Genomic DNA, 18429 nt, shown 5'->3' with positions numbered 1-18429 from the left:
ATAGTACTTAGAGTATTTTTCCACAAGAAAGCAGACAGGATATGCCTTACAAAGGGTGATCTAAACATGACCAATGAGGGCGTGATTAGATTACAAATATAGTTCATTCAGTGACGCAAAACTGTCGAGTTCAATATGATCCAATAATGACAAAGCCAATAATATACTGTACATAGCTGGGAGCCCTTAGGGTATGACCAGGAGTCTCCAGGAGAAGCACTGCTTCCTTGGCTTTCAGGGTCACTTCACTTTTCTCCGGGCCGGGGTAGCGGTATTTATACAAGACCACTTTCCCTTCTACCCATACAGGTATAGTACTGTCTACATTGCTGGTTAGCCCTGCTCCATGCAAGGCTAGCCCATTTGCTAGGTGAAACCATTCTTCCAAAAGAGAGGAAGCTCCAGGTATGGTAATAAATGTAAATTATATTAAAATGGGCACCTTTAGCATCCTGACTAGATGATGGGATAGTTAAAAAAAAAACTAGCACTGCTCTCTCACACACCTATTTTATGTCTAATGCAGAGGTGGACAAATCCAGCATTTTGAGGGCTTCAAATAGGCCAAAAATTCAATGAATCTTTGCCTGAAAATTTGTAGTTTTATACATTTTAACTAAGATGTCAAGCTAAGATGTCAAGCCAAACAGGGGTGACCCAGTGCTAGTTGTTCCTGGGCGCAGTATTTCTACGCTCCCGTTCGTAACTATAACATACGGACATACTAAGAAGTAAACATGCTCTAGCACCCACTTACTGTAACACTATACACATACATACATACCATCTTGCTTCTCTCAAATCACACCAATAACCCTAGACACACCCTAAAACCATGCACTCCAAATACTAACACAGTCATGCAAATGCCATACACTAATATACACACGTAATCTTACACATATGTTGTTACACACACTCATGTTAACAGTATACCCTGACACCCACCCAAACACTAACACCAAATACTGAGGCAAACACCCATGCTAACACACACTAACATCATATTCTGACACGCACACTCATGCTAACACCATACAGTAACATGTGCAAACAATGCTAAAAGCATGCACTCAAATATATTACTATCATATACTCACACACACTAACACAAGCACACTCTAACATTATACACTAACACACACTAATACTAGCACATACGCAGTATGGCCACACAAACTAGCCAGTATACCAGCACACACAGAGTGTACTAACACACTCACTCACTCTAACATACACTTATGCATATATACACACACACACTCTCCCTCTCCTATCATCAGTACAGCTTTCACAGCTCCCCCTCCCTGCTCTCCCTTCCGCCTCATGCTTCCTCTTACTTCAAGAGCCCTGACTTCACTGCAACTTGCATTTTCTTTGCAAGCTGCCACTCCTTGTTAGCTTCAGCTGATTGTTGATCACCAACCTACTTCTTTGTTCTCTAACTATGCCTGCCTTATGTGAAACAGAAGAACCATATCATAATGATTAACACACACTTATATACCTATATATATATATATATATATATATATATATATATATATATATATATATACACACACATAATATTAACAGACTGATAAGATAGGCCTGGTGACCAGAGAGGGCGGTAAATATTTGTAAGCCATTTAGAATAATTGAATTTCTGCCCATGTCACCTTCTGTGACATTTCTAGCTACCTTACAGTTTACACCAAATATCTTCAATACATTATTTAGAGCTGTCCTGGTGATAATTTGTCTTTATTTAGCCCATATGTTAACACGTTGGAGTATTATAACACAAAAACTTGTTTCCAATACTTTACATTTATAGGATATAGAATATATTACTGTAAGGAATTTAGCAGATTTTTATGTTATTTTGCTTTCCATTGACAGGCAGACTGGGGAAAATTCCCATCCTAGGACAGATTAAAGGGCACTTTTTTCAGCACATACCAGCCAGATGCTTTTCCATGCTTTGCAGTTCTTTTGCGGTTAATGCCTCTTTCAGGAGCTTTTGACTGTGTGAGCCTCCACTTCTGGCAGACAAGGCTTCTGAGTCCCAGACTGGTTGACGCTAAAGAAGTTCAAAAAGTGAGAGAAAGTGCTTTTACAAACAAGTCAAAATTTAAAAAAGAAAGAAATAACTACACGTTCCCAAGGCACAGAGATCTTTTGGAATTAGTAGTTTCTCAATAGGTGTGTCTACTGTCATTTTATTTAAGAAGCCTACAGAAAATGGGTTACTTGGACCGTCTAGAACTACAACGCCTAGCATGCTTATTCGACAAAAGACCAAAGGGTGTCAGAACTTTCTTGAAAATACTAAGAACATTTGTAATAATGTGGACACAGTGGCTTATCATGAGGTCTCATGATCCACCGAAAATGGGCAGAGAAACGATATGTTACAGTTTTTCCACCCTGATCTGATATTTGTGAATTACACTAAAATTGTCTAAATTGTGTAACATATTTTTTGAATAATTGAATGAATCCAATAAAGTGTATATTATATATATATATATATATATATATATATATATATATATATATATATACATACATACATGTACATAACGCAGCTTGTGGCATCCTGTAGACATGTTTCGCCCTGTGTTTGATTACTTAGTTAATATGAGGCTTTACCAGAAGGCTTAGGCAATGTATTCACTTAAAGTGAGGAGGGAAAGGGGTTTTTGTGTAATGATAGTTTTTGTATTTATCTGCATACCACATATAATTTTACTTAAACCAAAGTCTGGACATGTTGCGGTGTTTGATGCTGTAGCTGAGCATTTGATCTTGATTTCCACTTACTGGAAGTACATAAACTTGAGATAAGTACATGGCCACAAAGCACTTGAAGGTCAAGACTAAGAAAAACAAATTCATATAGTAATATCCTGAACAAATTCTTGAAGGGAAGTATCTTAAAGGTTTGCAGGAAACATAAATTAAACTAAATATCAGTACATTTTACCATAGAAAACATATAGCAATAAACTCCTGTAGGCCAAGTTTATAGCAGGGGAATTCAGATTTGGCAACTCTGCTTGGATACTCTGTTTACACAAAGAAGTCATATGTTTCAGTTGGCTATGCTTAAGTTTTATCTTTTTTCTTTTCTTGTAGACAATGTGGCATTGGTCCTATTCTCTCCTCTTCCCCGATAAAGAAATAATTAAAGGGGAGCAGGAATATGTTCAAACCATGCTGCAGCTGGAAAGTGATGTAAACTAGAGACGCTAGAAAGGGGTGAAACTGGGAAAGGTGCCTTCACCCTCTTCCAATCCCAGTGCATTGAAAAATATGCTGGCTTGTAGACCAAGTTGTGATATCTCAAAATAATGTTCATTATATATAAGGATTAATTTATGTAAATTATTATAAGTAGATGCTAATTCTAAAAAGTTATTGCATGATTAAATAGAATGTAATTGTTGAGAAGCTTGAAAAGGTATTGCCGTTGGTCCCTGATAAAGTCTGGGATGTTACTGGAGGTCTCCCCCATGTAAACTCCTCAGCGGTTATTACACAGAATATAATAGTACGCTCTAAGATCATGAGTGGGTTAAGGTGCGTGTCTTATATATGTAAAAGGTCAGCCGTTCTCTTCTGCTATTTCTTGCTGTTTTCGTAGTGATGACTTAATATTTTTTCAAAAAACATAATTTTTTTTCTTATCCCATTTACTTTGATACAAGTCACAGAAAAAAGAAACTGTTAATAAAAACATCAAAGCAAGGCAACATACTGGTAACTACTAAAAATATTTTACTCAAAATATGGCTCAAACTCATAGTTGCCAACATTTTCAATCAAATGCTTACTTGAAAAATTGAAACAACCACCGCCCAAAACTCCACCCACTGTGCACAATCCACATAATTAGCATAATTTGGCTCCGCCTAGATATTATGGTGCAGATTACTGTATATCACCAGGTTGTATCACACTATCATACATCCTTGGTATGCGGCATCTATGTCAGGCAGGTGAATTTTATCAGCAGTGGACAGATATAGTAAGACCCTGTGCAGATGTGCTTCACTCAGAGAGCTCTGTCTACACCACAGAACAGACAGTTCACAAAAAATATTGGGGAGTTAATATATTGGCGAGTGATATCAGCAATTATGAAGGCTTTTTGAATACTTGAAGGAGGATGGAAGCAAGAAATATGAACACTGACACCCCACATACACACTCATTCTAACACCTCAAGCTGTCTAGTATTGTACACTAACACACATACACTGATTGTAGCATCGTGCACTGACACTCCCCTCACACACACTATATGCTGTCACACACCGTCTAACACTGTACACTGACTCATGATGTAGACAGCTTAACCTGTACACTGTCACCCCATACACACTCATTCTAACCGTGTATACTGACACACACATTTTAAGTAAAGGATAGGTACAAAAATGGCTAATTGTAGATATTTTCAGAGTTGCAAAGTAATAGTATGGATAGACTGTCAAAATACATATACGCTGCCTTATTAATGCCTGCCCATACACATATACATACACATTTGAACTTACTCACAAACCTACTGGCTCACACTTGCCCTTGCAGCCACACACTTACTTCCCCTTAGATACACATGCTGTCAAATACCCATACTTTCAAAATACAAACACATTCTCTGTCCCCTTTCTCATTACCTTTTTTCTCCTAATCTCTCCTATTCTTTATCTATTCCTATCTCTCTTATTTTCATTATATCTTCCCTTTCTCATTATCTACCCCCTTTCTCCCCATCTTTCTTCTTTAAGTCCTGTGGTGTTTCAAGGTGTCTTGTTTCTTCAGACCTCTTCTCCTGTGCACGCTGCTTCAGTGCTCAGTCATGATGTTTTATCCTGGCGCTCAGCATCAACTGCCGGCACACAGTGCTAGGGAGCACTAAGGCAGAGGTGTGAAGGAATAGACCTCGCGCTTCCTTCATTTTGAGCTGGTTAGAGGGAGATTCATGATCTCCCCAACTGGCCCTGCACCCAGCACCCTTAACTGCGGATCTCCTGGGACACGGAAAGTACCGGGACAAACTCCAAAATCCTGGCACTGTCATGGGAAAAATGGGACAGCTGGTAACAATGGAAAGTAAATCTTTAATTATCAACTAGCACTTAAGTATCTGGAACAAATATGGTTGCCAACTTATTGTCTGTAGAACCTGCAATAATTACCTAATTTATGACCTTGTTTGATTCCATGTTAATAAACTCTGTTAGTACAGCTGGTGCACATAAGACACGCACACACATTTAAGTTCTTACATTAATACTTTTGAATGCATTTAAAATATGCTTTGTGTCTTTTCCAAACCACCAAACTGAAGATACACTAGATACAGTTTTCCATAAATGTATTCTGCGTCCTCAGTGGAAATTTTTATTTTTTTATTTTTTTACAACTAGATTTCCCCACCTTTCGATTAGGCATTGGTTTATTGGTCTACTTGTAATAATCAAAAACACAAGTAGAAAAGAGCTGGAAACGTGAAGCAGATGTAAAAACAAATAAATGTTCACGCTTTATCTGAAACATTTTTTTTTAACGATGGAAAAACCTTTCTCTGACGGAGTTCCATAAAACTTTAAGATTATTTGAGATTTCTTTCTTACATATCCATAGAAATGTATCGGAAAATACCAATAAGTTAATTGGTTTAGGTATATTCAGATGGGCTACAGTTTGGGCATAATGGGAGTTGGCATCCATCAACTAGCACATATGGAAGGTAGAACCTACCTAAACCTGATTACCAGTTGTCACCATTAGTTTAATGGATTAATTAATGGATTACTCAAAATGTATTTTTCAAATCCACAAAGCAATACTGGCAAGGTGTTTATTGTGATATAATAATACTAAATTTGAGCAAAGTTCAGTCACCCAATGATTTCAGCTTCTCAATGTGACCCTGTATTCAGTGGCAGCTGGTGGGTAATTCCAATGGGGGTTCACAATACATACATTTTGAAAATGAAAAGTACATTTATTACTTAATGTACAGGTTAAAATAAATTTCCCTAAATTAACCCTAAAGACCCCCATTAACCATAACTGCCCCTAAATTAACCCCCACCTCCCCTAACTTTCAGCAGCCCAAATATTAATTTTATACTCACAGTTAGATGAGTTGCTGGGCTGTGTGGACCCTATAAGGAAAGGGGCGGGGCCAATCATCAGTGTGACTGCAGGGATTGCAGTCAGTCACTGGGGAGGGGAGACTCCGGTCTGGGCGGGGAGTGTGGTGGCTGGGAGCTCCTCCCCCAATCGCACAGCCTTTACTGTGCGAACAGAGATGAAATGGGCGGCTCAGCCGACGCTTTAGCAAGCGCGACAGCAATTGAACCAAATAGGGTCTCTTCCTATCGCGTGTGCAATAGGCATAGGCACTGGCAGGCTACATCAGGGGAAAGGAGGCTTCATGGCACGTGAACCCCAAAGCGCAAAGCCCAAAAAACAAATTGCAAAATTCATCAAAAATCCATTTTAATCTAAAATAGATTTTTGATGAATTTTTCAATTTTTTTTCCTTTTGCGGGGTTCACGTGCGCATGTGCTCCTATGGAGGAGCCTGAACTGCCTGTATAATGAAGGGCTTCCATGGTATGCAATTACTTTTAGAAATCATTCCATATTAACCTCACATTATGCATGGCCAGTTTAGGGCCCTAGTTTTTGCCGTTTTTAATGTAGAATCAAGTTGGGAAGCTGAATTTTGTAATACACCAGGAAATGCCCAACTTAGTGAATATACATCTGACTATGGTATTTGTAGCTAATGTATAATTAGGTGTGGATCTCTGTTTCTATGTGGGCACAAAAACAAATGTCTATATATGTGTGAATGATAACATTCTCACTTTACCTTAACCTGTATTGCTATGTTGTGTTTATATTTCAATCCCATGAGAAACAATACTGGAACGATATCAGAGATGTTCCTCTTAAATGGCATTTCAAACTGGATTCAACATAAATTGGTCAGGTAGGAGCCCAGTTGCAGAGGATACCCACGATGCATGATACTAGACAGGAAGGTACAGACAGGCGAATAGAAAACACAAAATGCTGAAAATAAATAGGGTCTATATTGGAGTGTGATGGTTGGTTGGGAAACACAAACAGGACTGGTTTACACAGTGGAATAAGTCACAAACAGGATACAGGCTGTAGGTAATACACGGGTTGAAAAGTCTCTTGAAAGGGCGCTGTGGCTGGGAAGAGCACATGGCAGGAAGCCCTCAGGCAATAAGATGTGGTAAAAAAACAAGCCAGGTTGGTAACAGAAAGATGTGGTCAAATCAAATGGCCAAATCAGGTATCCAGTAGAATGGTGACAAACAAGCCAGGTCAGAACCATAGGATAAGTAGGAAGCTTCTAGAATAAGTACAGGACCAGGATACAGCGCCACAGTAGTAAGCTGCTTAAACTACAAAGGCCCAGACTGGAGGGCAGAGCAGGTATATGAGGGCAGGGCTACACCCAGGTAACGTGGCTCAGCTGATCAGAAAATAGTAGGGGTGCTGATGAGAGGGAAGGGTGGCCACTAATGGCTGCAGGTAGGCATGGCAGTAGGTATAATTATTACAGGGTCCAGGCTGGCAGGGTTGAATCCTGACAGTAGATGTGACTTGCCACTCTTACACTTTTTTCATGCAGGGCAAAAAAGGTTTCAAAAAGCCCCCACACCTATTGAAATGAATCTGCCCAAAACATCTCTACTTGATTTTCTGTTGCGGAATCTACAGGGAGGAAACAGGTTAGTAACTGCAGATGGTTTTAATTGTAAGAAGAACATTGTTAAAGGATCTACAGGTTTAGGGAAACTGCCATGACACACGTGTTCTGCTTTTATACAATGAACTGGGCACTACAAAGCTTTAGGAAACAAGAGTGCAAACTTGGGAAATACGAGTGTTGCATTTTTGTGCAGTACAGCAAAACAAATTACGGTATTTACCCCTGAAAGTGAAGAATTCAATTCTAAAAAGAAAAAAGACTGGGAAGGGAAAGGAAGATCAACACAAGAAAAGGGAGGATGTTATTCCAGAAAACCACTAGTACAATTATCATATATTTATACTGAACAAACATTTAAGTATTTAATAATGGCTTAAAAATTATATTTAAAAGGGTTTTTAAAACTTAGATCATCTATGGTTAAAGAAAAACAGTGTATTCTCCAGAAAATTTAAAAAGATACTTCAGCAAAAATTTTTGATAGGGTAGAGGGTAATTTTATCTAGTACTTGTATTTTTTTATTTGGTTAAATGGAAACTCTTACTTTATTATTTTACTTCATGTGGCGTTTGCAGCATTAATACTTATGCTTCACGTGTGACACAATCAGACACCATGCTCTAAGGCAGGGGCGTCCAAAATGCGGCCCGCGAGACCTCGAGGTGCGGCCCGCCTAAGATCGGCAGCCAGGGCAACCGATCTTACGTGAGCCGCACCTCAAGCCCTGCTACTTACTTGTGGGAGGGTCTTCTGGACTGCACAGAGGAAGCGGAGTTCACGTGACATCCTACTTCCTCTGTGCTTTAGCAGAGAAGGCGGAGGGAGGCCGCACCCCCTGCTGAAGTCTGTGAGCGGCATCGAGAGCTGTAGTAGGTAAGGGGGTGGGGGAGGTTGTTTGAATGAGTATGCCTGTGAGGGAATGAATGTGTGAATGAATGAATGAATGAGTGTGTGTGTGATAGAATGGATGTGTAAGTGCTGGAACCTAGGCATGATGGGACTGTGATTGCTGTTAGCAATCACACTCCTATCATGCCAAGTCAGCCAGTACATGCTGAAACCTGGCCAGCTGCCCCCCTTGTGTACTGATGCTGCCAGCAGTATGGGGTCTGCACTTACAGCCATCCTGTATCAGCATGTACTGGCTGACTTGGCATAATAGGAGTGTGATTGCTAACAGCAATCAGAGTCCCATAATGCCTAGGTTCCAGCATTTACTGGATGGGTGTGTAAGTGCTGGAACCTAGGCATGATGGGACTGTGATTGCTGTTAGCAATCACACTCCTATCATGCCAAGTCAGCCAGTACATGCTGAAACCTGGCTAGCTGCCCCCCTTGTGTATTGATGCTGCCAGCAGTATGGGGTCTGCACATCACTTACAGCCACCCTGTACCAGCGTGTATTGGCTGACTTGGCATGATAGGAGTGTGATTGCTAACAGCAATCACAGTCCCATCATGCCTAGGTTCCAGCATTTACTGGATGGGTGTGTAAGTGCTGGAACCTAGGCATGATGGGACTGTGATTGCTGTTAGCAATCACACTCCTATCATGCCAAGTCAGCCAGTACATGCTGAAACCTGGCTAGCTGCCCCCCTTGTGTATTGATGCTGCCAGCAGTATGGGGTCTGCACATCACTTACAGCCACCCTGTACCAGCGTGTATTGGCTGACTTGGCATGATAGGAGTGTGATTGCTAACAGCAATCACAGTCCCATCATGCCTAGGTTCCAGCATTTACTGGATGGATGTGTAAGTGCTGGAACCTAGGCATGATGGGACTGTGACTACTGTTAGCAATCACACTCCAGAAATCAGTGAGAGGAAAAGTAAAGGTTTTGTGTCATTTTACTTTATTTTAATCTGCATATTTTATTAAAGGCCATATTTTTTGTCACAGTGAAAAATGAGTGCGGCCCTCGCACGTATACAATTCTGATGAAGTGGCCCACTGCAGAAAAAACTTGGACACCCCTGCTCTAAGGTCTTCCAGGTCACGTCTCACAAAGCAGAGGATCAGAGGCAGGGAAGTACTCATGTACATAAAAATAAAATGTTTTGCAGCAAACTTAACATATATATTACTTACAACCATAAAACAAGAACGTTAAAAAACAATTTAAGTCTAATTAAAAACTATTTAATATGCCTTAAAAAAACTTTCCCCTTAAAGAGGTCACTTCATTAACCATTCAAGATGAAGGCACATTCAGCCAATCTCGGAGGACAGAAGTGTCAAGAAGCATCAAAAACTAAAACATGTTGACCTGCTAAATCAAATAAAACAATGGTGGGAAAGTGCCAAACTTCATTTTTCAGAGAAATGTTGATGCGCAGGCCGGCAATGTGGCTTATATTTCATTGTTTAAGCATGTCTTACGTAAAAGAACAAACTAAAGGGACTTTCATTATTCTTTTTTTTTTAAATGACATGGGCGTTTTTAAAAAGATGAAATCAACGGCAAACAGTTATTAAAATAGGCAAAGCAACCGTGTTGACTTTTCTTCCTGTTGAATTCTACAACAGTTACATTTCTAGTACTGGATAATGCTGGAACCCTTCTCGGAAATAATTAATCAAGTAAAATCTTGCCTCAGGCACTAAATATTCGAAAGAAGAACAAAATTACAGATCTGCTAAGATTGATTTGCTTAGGATAATGGAGTGCAAGTGGTGCTGTGGCTAGGTGGAACAGCATCTTTAACAAGTGCTCACCCAAAATATACTATTAAGATTGCAGGTACATTAGATTTTTTTTCCATTCACTATTATTATTAATTATAGTGTTCAGTTGCTGGGGTTTTTTTTTTACATAACTCCCACTTCTTTAATTAATTGTTAGCACTAAAATATGACTAAATTATCAAAAACACTGCTCAGAACCCCGATGCGTATTTCCAGTTCTCTTGAGAAACACATTTATCTCAATATATTATGGTCTAAAATTATTATATTTACTAACAAAGATATTCATCATTGCTGAGGTCACAATTAGAATCACCCAAAAATGGATTTCTAGCCAAATAAACCAGACAATTCCATCAACGATAATAAATTAGTGTTATTTTTCAAAATATTGCCAATGGTATAGATCTCAAATTTTGGTTGGCTGATCTTTCATATGTGTTGCAAAATTTTTAGTAACTGTAATTGTTCCTTTTAGATCTCAAGTATATTTTCAATTAAATGTGTCAGCAGCATGACCCCATTCACTGAGATCAGCTGAAACTAAACCTGATTTACTTCTAAAAACAAGATCGGGTTTCAGAGGCAATAAAATTATAAACACCGACGTTACATTCTAGGTGAACTTGCAAAAATACTGTCCTTATCTAAATAGTGCAGTTTCCTTTAGCCGAGTCTTTAATGAACTGTGACAAATGCCAACACAGGTTTATTCATTTCTACATTTAAATTTAAAATGTTCAAAGTTTACTTAAAAGTTTATTTAAAGACATTAAAAATTCAAACGAACACCTGCTGTTTCATGTTTCTTTCCATTCCATGTTACACCTCAGCTCTACAAACTATCCTGATCATACAAGCTCATTTAGACCGTGTTGGGTCAATTTATTAATCTGGTTACTAGAAATGTGCCAGCTTGTAAGGTCAGCCATGTGTCAGTTATTTAAATTATTATTTATAAGTCTTCATTAATTTTACTGCTCCGGCTGACCTTTTAAGTTTTTGTTGAAAAAACAAAAGATGCATAATTACTGTGGAGTGTTAAGTATATTTTAAGCACTTTAATAGAGCGAAAAAAATTAGTTGAAACGGGTGACGTTTGAGAAGTAAGCATTTGACGGTTTTGGGACCTTGGCCTTTATTATATTTGTTTAGTCTTCTGGAGAACATTCACCAGAGCAGGTGCACAAATTTATTGAGTGTATGATTTCGGTCATATTGAAAATACTACAGATGGGGCTAACTCGACAAGATCTGTGCACACATTAAAAGGAAAAGTTGTGCTCACATTTGGTTTACTAAAAATCAGTTTTACTCATACTGCTTTCGAAGCCTTTTTCTGTTTCCTTTTGGCAAAGCCATAACCCTGGTTTCTCTGTAGTGGATGAGATTTGTGTAGAGGCAATGCTTTGCAACTATGATGTTTGTTTTTTTAGATTTTGGTTCAGTCAATGATGATGAAATCACTTTTCAAATTATCATTAAATTCCTTGGTAGGCAATCCTTGGTAAAACCAAGGGCAACCTTTACATACTTCCTAACATTTTGAATGAGCCAAAAAATTAAACATGGCTATGGCTTTACCGAGACTTTTTTATGTGACTTTGTGACCTGTTGAAAACTATGAGTAAGGTATTTAGAAGATGAATAAAGTGAGCAAATAAAACTTTTATGGTTGTGGAACGCTTAGATACAGGAAAACATATCAGCAAACGTTCTGAGCTCCTAGGAAAGAGGGGCATCAGGGGAGAAAGAGATTTTAAGCATGAACAGCCTTCTCAGATCCTTCCGGGTACTGTCTTCTGAATGATTTGCTGGAAATATCAGCAATGGCAGGTGCTCCCTTCTGGATAGCTTTTCCAAAAGCACTTTAGCTCCCATCGTGGACATATGTTCCCTGTTTTTCCCACCCAGTGAAGAAGATAGTTGTCAGTTCTGAGTGTAGCAGACAATGGACACTTTATTGGGGAAAGACAAAACCCCTAATGCCATGTAGAACAAAGGAAAGATCATCATAAAATGGGGAATTAGGTGGCCAGCACATATTTCCTCCAAGTTATTCAATGTGGACTGATGCAGGCAATCCAGTTTAAACTCTGTTGTATGTGGCTGCCTAATACTGATCTCCAAGGCACCTCTTCCACAGCTGAGCATTTTAACTTGTACTCATATCACCCCTTCCTTATACTGCCCAAGGGTCTCCATTAGGGAGAGACCCTCTTTTGCTGTGCATCAGCATTGCAACAATTAGGTCAATAGCTTAGGAAGGAGGGATCGGCCAAAAAAGGCCTCCACCTTCCAAGTGACCTCATCTTCCTCCTTGAGGTAGCAGTTCCTGCATGGTGTCAAAGTCAGACAGACAAGGATCACACTGTTAACATCAACGGAACAGATGATAGTAAAAGGACAATGGAACTTCTTCTTGAAATGATGGAGGAGAAAGATTAGAGGATCGTCAGGGTGGAGGATAGAGGTAGAGAGGTGATTTTGCCCTCCTAAACAAGTCTTTATAGTACTTTACAATATCAGTACAAGGATATATCTAGAGATCTCATGTCATACAAGAATTCCAGAATATATGCTTGTTTCACTCATGCCTAATGTGAATATATATAAGCATGGATTTCACGGATTTCTTACATTAGGTGACACCCCTTCCATAGCTGGATGCCAAAACTCTAACTTCCATCATGCCTTTTTTTTCCTTGCCGACATTCTGTGCTGTCTATAGTCTGGTAATAAGACTTGCCACTTTGAACGTGTTATTTTTCTTTAGTTAGCCTTGATCCAAACCTCATACCTCAACTGCCCTACCCAGCTATTTAGATAAAGAACTACGTTTAGCATGTACTTTGCCTTTTGAGATTTATTTCACCTCAGACATGCACTAAAGAAAGCCACATTAGTTCAACCACATGAGGCTTGAAGGCCAAGGCGGTCCAGCACTTCACAAAGATTACTCTGAATCCTGGCTTCAAAACTCTTTGCCTGAAATGTTAACCTACTAGACAAAAGTGAGTCATAAGACATTTTTTGGTGTATAATAATCACCGCAGGCCACAAAAAAATGTACAGGGATTTAGACTGGATGTACAAAATGCAAACTATGCTGCTGCACACATAAAAATCCTGCCATCTTCTAAAAAATCAGGAAGCCACAGTAAAAAAAGTGGTGTGTTTAATGTGAGAATAACATATAAAACTCAGAGAAAGGTTCTACTTCATATATAATCCATTTGCTTCAATGTTATAGCTTTACAATAAAATGCACCAACACCATACAAGTATTTTTTAATCATTTAAATGAAGTAAAAAAGTTGAACTGTACTTAGACAAGTGTGTTTAAAATTGGCGTTAGACGGGTCAATGAATCATTGGAGCTCCAACAGATACACAGTTCACTGCTTGTCACTTAAAACCTGCTGTTTCCCAAAAAAATACTTTCCCGCCCAACATGTCCAACATCTCTGCCACCTGTACACATGAGGTTGTACTTCAGGAAATTTGTTTAACCCCTTGATGACAATTGCCGGTCCGGGCACGTCACCGAAAATCGTGACGATTATGACAATTGACGTGCCAGGACCGGCACGTCTTTAAACGGGTGAAAAAATCGATCCGTGATCGATTTTTTCACTCAAACGGTGTTGCTCTAATGCCTCGACATCGAGGCATTGAGCAACACCAAAAAAAACATTCCCGGCCCCACCCGATCGCTCCTAGGAGCAAATAAAAAAACATGTTTGAAAGACTGCACGTCTTTCAAACATGGCGGCGCCCGCCGCCGAAAAACGGGTTTAGGAAGCGATCGTGAGTCGCTTCCTTTGCTTAGCTGGTGTTGCTAAGATGCCTCAGTATCGAGGCATCTTTGCAACACCTGTTTAGCAAAGGAAGCGACTCGCGATCGCTTCCTAAATGCTCAACTTACCTTCCTGGTGCCGGCGTCTTCGAAACACATGCGGTGTTTCAAGATGGCGGCGCCCATCAAGCCGGGGGCGGAGCCTGCTGTCATCATCGGGGGGGGGTGTTGCTGGATGTCATGGACATCCAGTGAATAACACCCCTAGTGGTCAGATCACTCATAAGAGTGATCATGATTTGCTAAATCAAAGGCAATGTTTTCTAAACATTGCCTTTGATCAGTATTGGATCTGCCTCCCTCCTTCACTTGCTTCTAGTGAGGGAGAGAGACAGATCAGTGTGTTTTTAGGTATTCTCAATAATATATATATATATTGATCCAAAGGCTCTTATAAGAGCCACCCATTTAATATTAACCCCTTCATTGCCATTGATCACTGCATAAACAGTGATCTTGCATAGTGGCAATTGTTTTGGGGGTTCTTTTTTTTTACATTTTTTTTTACTTTTTTTTTTGTACTTTTTTTTTAGGGTTTTTTTAATTTTTTTTATTAGAGCCATTAACCCTTTCCTTCCCCACTATTTTTGCTGCAATTGTTGCCATGCAGCGGTATACGGCTGAGGAGGCATGTTCCAAATTTGGCCCTTTTGCCCCCAAACAATCTGACAAACCCATGCATGTGGGGTATCAATGTACTCAGGAGATGTTGCTGAACACATATCGGGGTGTTGTGTGACAGCAACAACATACCAGGAGCTGTAATTTTACACCTGAAGTACAAAGTATGTTTAAAAAACAGCAAAAACAATTACTATCACAAACTTTGACAAGGGTTGGTGGTAGGATTAGTGCACGGAAAGGGTTAAACTATCAGCATCTAAAATACCCTGGGGTGTCTAGTTTTCAAAAATATATGGTTTGGTGGGGTAAATTTAATTTGCTGGCTTCAAAGATGCCCCAAATACCACATGGAGACAGAATTACCAGATTCAGAGAAAAATGGTTTTGAAATAGCAAAACGCTACTTGTACTTATTGCCCCATAACGTGTAGAAGAAAGCAAAAAAACATAAAAACATTGGGTATTTCTAAACTCGGGACAAATAGTAGAATCTATTTAGCAGGTTTTTTCAGTAGTTTTTTATGATGAATAAAAGATTTTTCAAATAAAAGTGAGAAATTTTTTTTTTTTTCAATTTTTCGTCATATTTTATTATTTTTATTATAGAAAATTACATCATATATAAAAAATTATGGTGTCTGAAGAAAGCCCTTCTTGTCCTGAAAAAAACAATATATAACTTGTGTGGGTTTAGTAAATGGGTTAAGAGAAAATTACAGCTAAACACAAACACCGCAGAAACGATAAAACAGCCATTGTCACGAAGGGTACAAAAAATAGAATCAGCCTTTGTCACGAAGGGGTTAAGCACCTTGACTGCTACGATTACTAGTTTAACTCTACTGCTAATTTAATTTGCTTCATTCATTTTATTTCAGTACATGCTGCCAACCATCCAGTTGGCTGATTAGCCAAAAGTAGAAACCTTATAATCACGACTTCAGTTGGTCGCTAAACTAGAAATAGATGCAACTTGGCTGGGCTTTCCTGAATAGATTAGCATATATGTATATGGCTTTCACTATATATATATATATATATATATATATATATATATATATATATATATATATACATATATATATATATATACATATACATATATATATATATATACATATATATATGCATTAACGCTGGCATTAGAGCTACAGCGATGATGCATGCAATAATTTTAGTGCATTCAAAAAAGCAATGACTCCTCTTTTGCAGTCCAATTCAGTACATGCTTTGAGAGAGTAAAGAAACACTGCTGGCAATGACAGTATCATCCCCATTTATTCAGCAAATGTTACAAACAATCGAAAAGCTTAGAGTTTTGTTTACCATGCTGTTCTATTTTATTCTACAGGAGAAAGTAGTCTGCTCAGTCCACCATAATATTATTATATTACAATTATTACTACAGTTACTACTACTACTACTAATAAATTATTATTATTATTATTTAAATAATAATATTTTCATCATATAGCCTCAACACACTCAACATTAACTTGAGTTCCTATAAGCATTTCTGATAAAATACACAATCTGTGCATATCTTTTCTTTGAATTAAATGCAATACATCCACCATGGCTAAGCTGTCAAACAAATCAGACCTCACGTCACAAGACTAGACGAATTACATGCTATTTGTTTTAGGCACAACACCAAAATATAGCCTTTATTATTTTGCTGATTAAAGACACATTTTCTCAACCACTTCAAGATGCAATAGATCATATATCACATATTATGCTACTTATTTACAATGCCCGTTCTCCCTACCAAAGACCAGAACTTGAAAGTCTCAATCTGTGTTACACAGGAACACCTTTTCAAAAGTGGGGTTTTGGAAAAACTAGAACTAAATACCATCATTTCAAAATCCCCAGGTTGAAGTTGTGACACTTAAGTGGGATCACACTGGTTAATATGCCTTAGGTTTTATCAAAGCCAATATTTAACCTAAAACAAAATTTTACCCTCAGATCCTACTAAAAATAGCATGCAATATTTTTAACCGGTGGGATCCATTTATCTGCAGTGGAATTGAACTGAAATAACAAAATACATAAGAAACCCTAAACTACATATTAACCCACATTACACATTAACTAAGAAGTATCATTGATTGTATTCACTAGTTAAAGAGAAACTCATTATTCATATTATATTTTCCTTAATCACAATTTAAACATAAATAACATTACATAAAGTAATAAGTGTAAATGTGAGACTTATGTATTTACAGGAAGTCTTGGACACAGTAATGATTTTCATAGATTGCCTCGGATGTAAGAACCGCAGCTGATTTTTTAAAAATGTATTTTACATGACATACCATTATGTCATTATGAAGGGTTTAAAGCAATATCATGACACCATGGTACATCATAAAGGGGTTAAATTGGGCCTAGAGAAGCCTTAAATTAATGAAAACAATGTAAACATTGTCTGTTGTTAATTTCATCTATGTCTAAGATATTACTGACAGCAACCTGTCATAACATTCATTATTATATGGGCGTGTTGCGCACTTATCTAAACCACGTCATATTACCTGTCTACTAAGAAAGAAATAACTGAAAATCTGAAGAACTAGTAGCCAGGGGATTTGGTGCATCATGGGAAATGACACTTCAGGACCAGAGTAAGAGTATTGATAAGTGCAAACACATTCATATAAATATCTTAAAATGATGGTCCCATGAAAAAAACATTAGTATTATAAATTAATAATTATGTATACCTGGGTATTGAAAGGATTATTGTTTAAGGGTTATTTTTCTTTTATTCAAGTCCACTTGGTGCACTTTTAATAATTAAATAAAAATATTTTGCTTTTGTATTTAACTCCAAGTGTTTCACCCTGTACAGGCCGTAGCACTTACTGCACTCACAGAACAGTTTTCTAGAATTCCATGCGGAATGTATCAAACATATAAGTAGACTTAATTTCAACATTAAACATAACGTACTGGTCTCCCTTTAAAATAACACATGAAGGGGGGGGCGTTATTTGCTTAACATGATTAATTGCAACAACAATATACAACAGATTTAGAACAATTAGTCACTTTCAAATATCTAGTCAGTGGGGGTCCACTTGTTAATATTGGTTCGAGCACAATGGGTTAACCCCTTGAATGTCAGAGGTTTGGGCAACACATTGATGGGGGTTATGTTACCCACCCTCTCTGGGATTCCAAAGGTTAACTGCAGGAGGCACCAGCACAGGCAGCAAAGGAAAGTAACTTGTCTAAGGTCACAGAGAGGCATGAGAAAATCTCTGAAGATCTAATCACCAATTCCTGTTTTAGCATTAACCCACTCACCCCGCTGAACTATTCACCTAAACCCTTTCTTGTCAGTAGCTGTTCCCACAACCACTGTCCTCTCTAGGTAAATGGGATGTCCTCCACAAGGCAAAAGCATTGATCCAAAGTAAATGATAATTACATTGTAGGGCACCACTTACAGCGCTATTAGCAAAAGTTCTAAGCAAGCTTTC

The 18429-nt window shown here is 38.3% G+C and overlaps 1 protein-coding gene across 1 annotated transcript in view; it reads right to left on the bottom strand.

Moving 5' to 3' along the window:
* Positions 1-18429, bottom strand: part of LOC149305461 (uncharacterized protein C8orf34 homolog) — a 197956-nt gene that overhangs the window by 112712 nt on the left and 66815 nt on the right. Inside the window, exon 11 of the mRNA XM_089477523.1 lies at positions 1945-2065. Coding sequence (XP_089333649.1) covers positions 1945-2065 — 121 coding nt within the window. The remainder of the gene's footprint in view (positions 1-1944; positions 2066-18429) is intronic.

Source organism: Sceloporus occidentalis, unplaced genomic scaffold (assembly GCF_023333645.1).
Source record: "Sceloporus occidentalis isolate IW3139 unplaced genomic scaffold, rSceOcc1.0.p SCAF_11, whole genome shotgun sequence".
Classification (NCBI taxonomy): domain Eukaryota; kingdom Metazoa; phylum Chordata; class Lepidosauria; order Squamata; family Phrynosomatidae; genus Sceloporus; species Sceloporus occidentalis.
The sequence above is the reverse complement of the archived record's forward strand: the minus strand, read 5'-3'. Positions and strand labels throughout refer to the sequence as shown.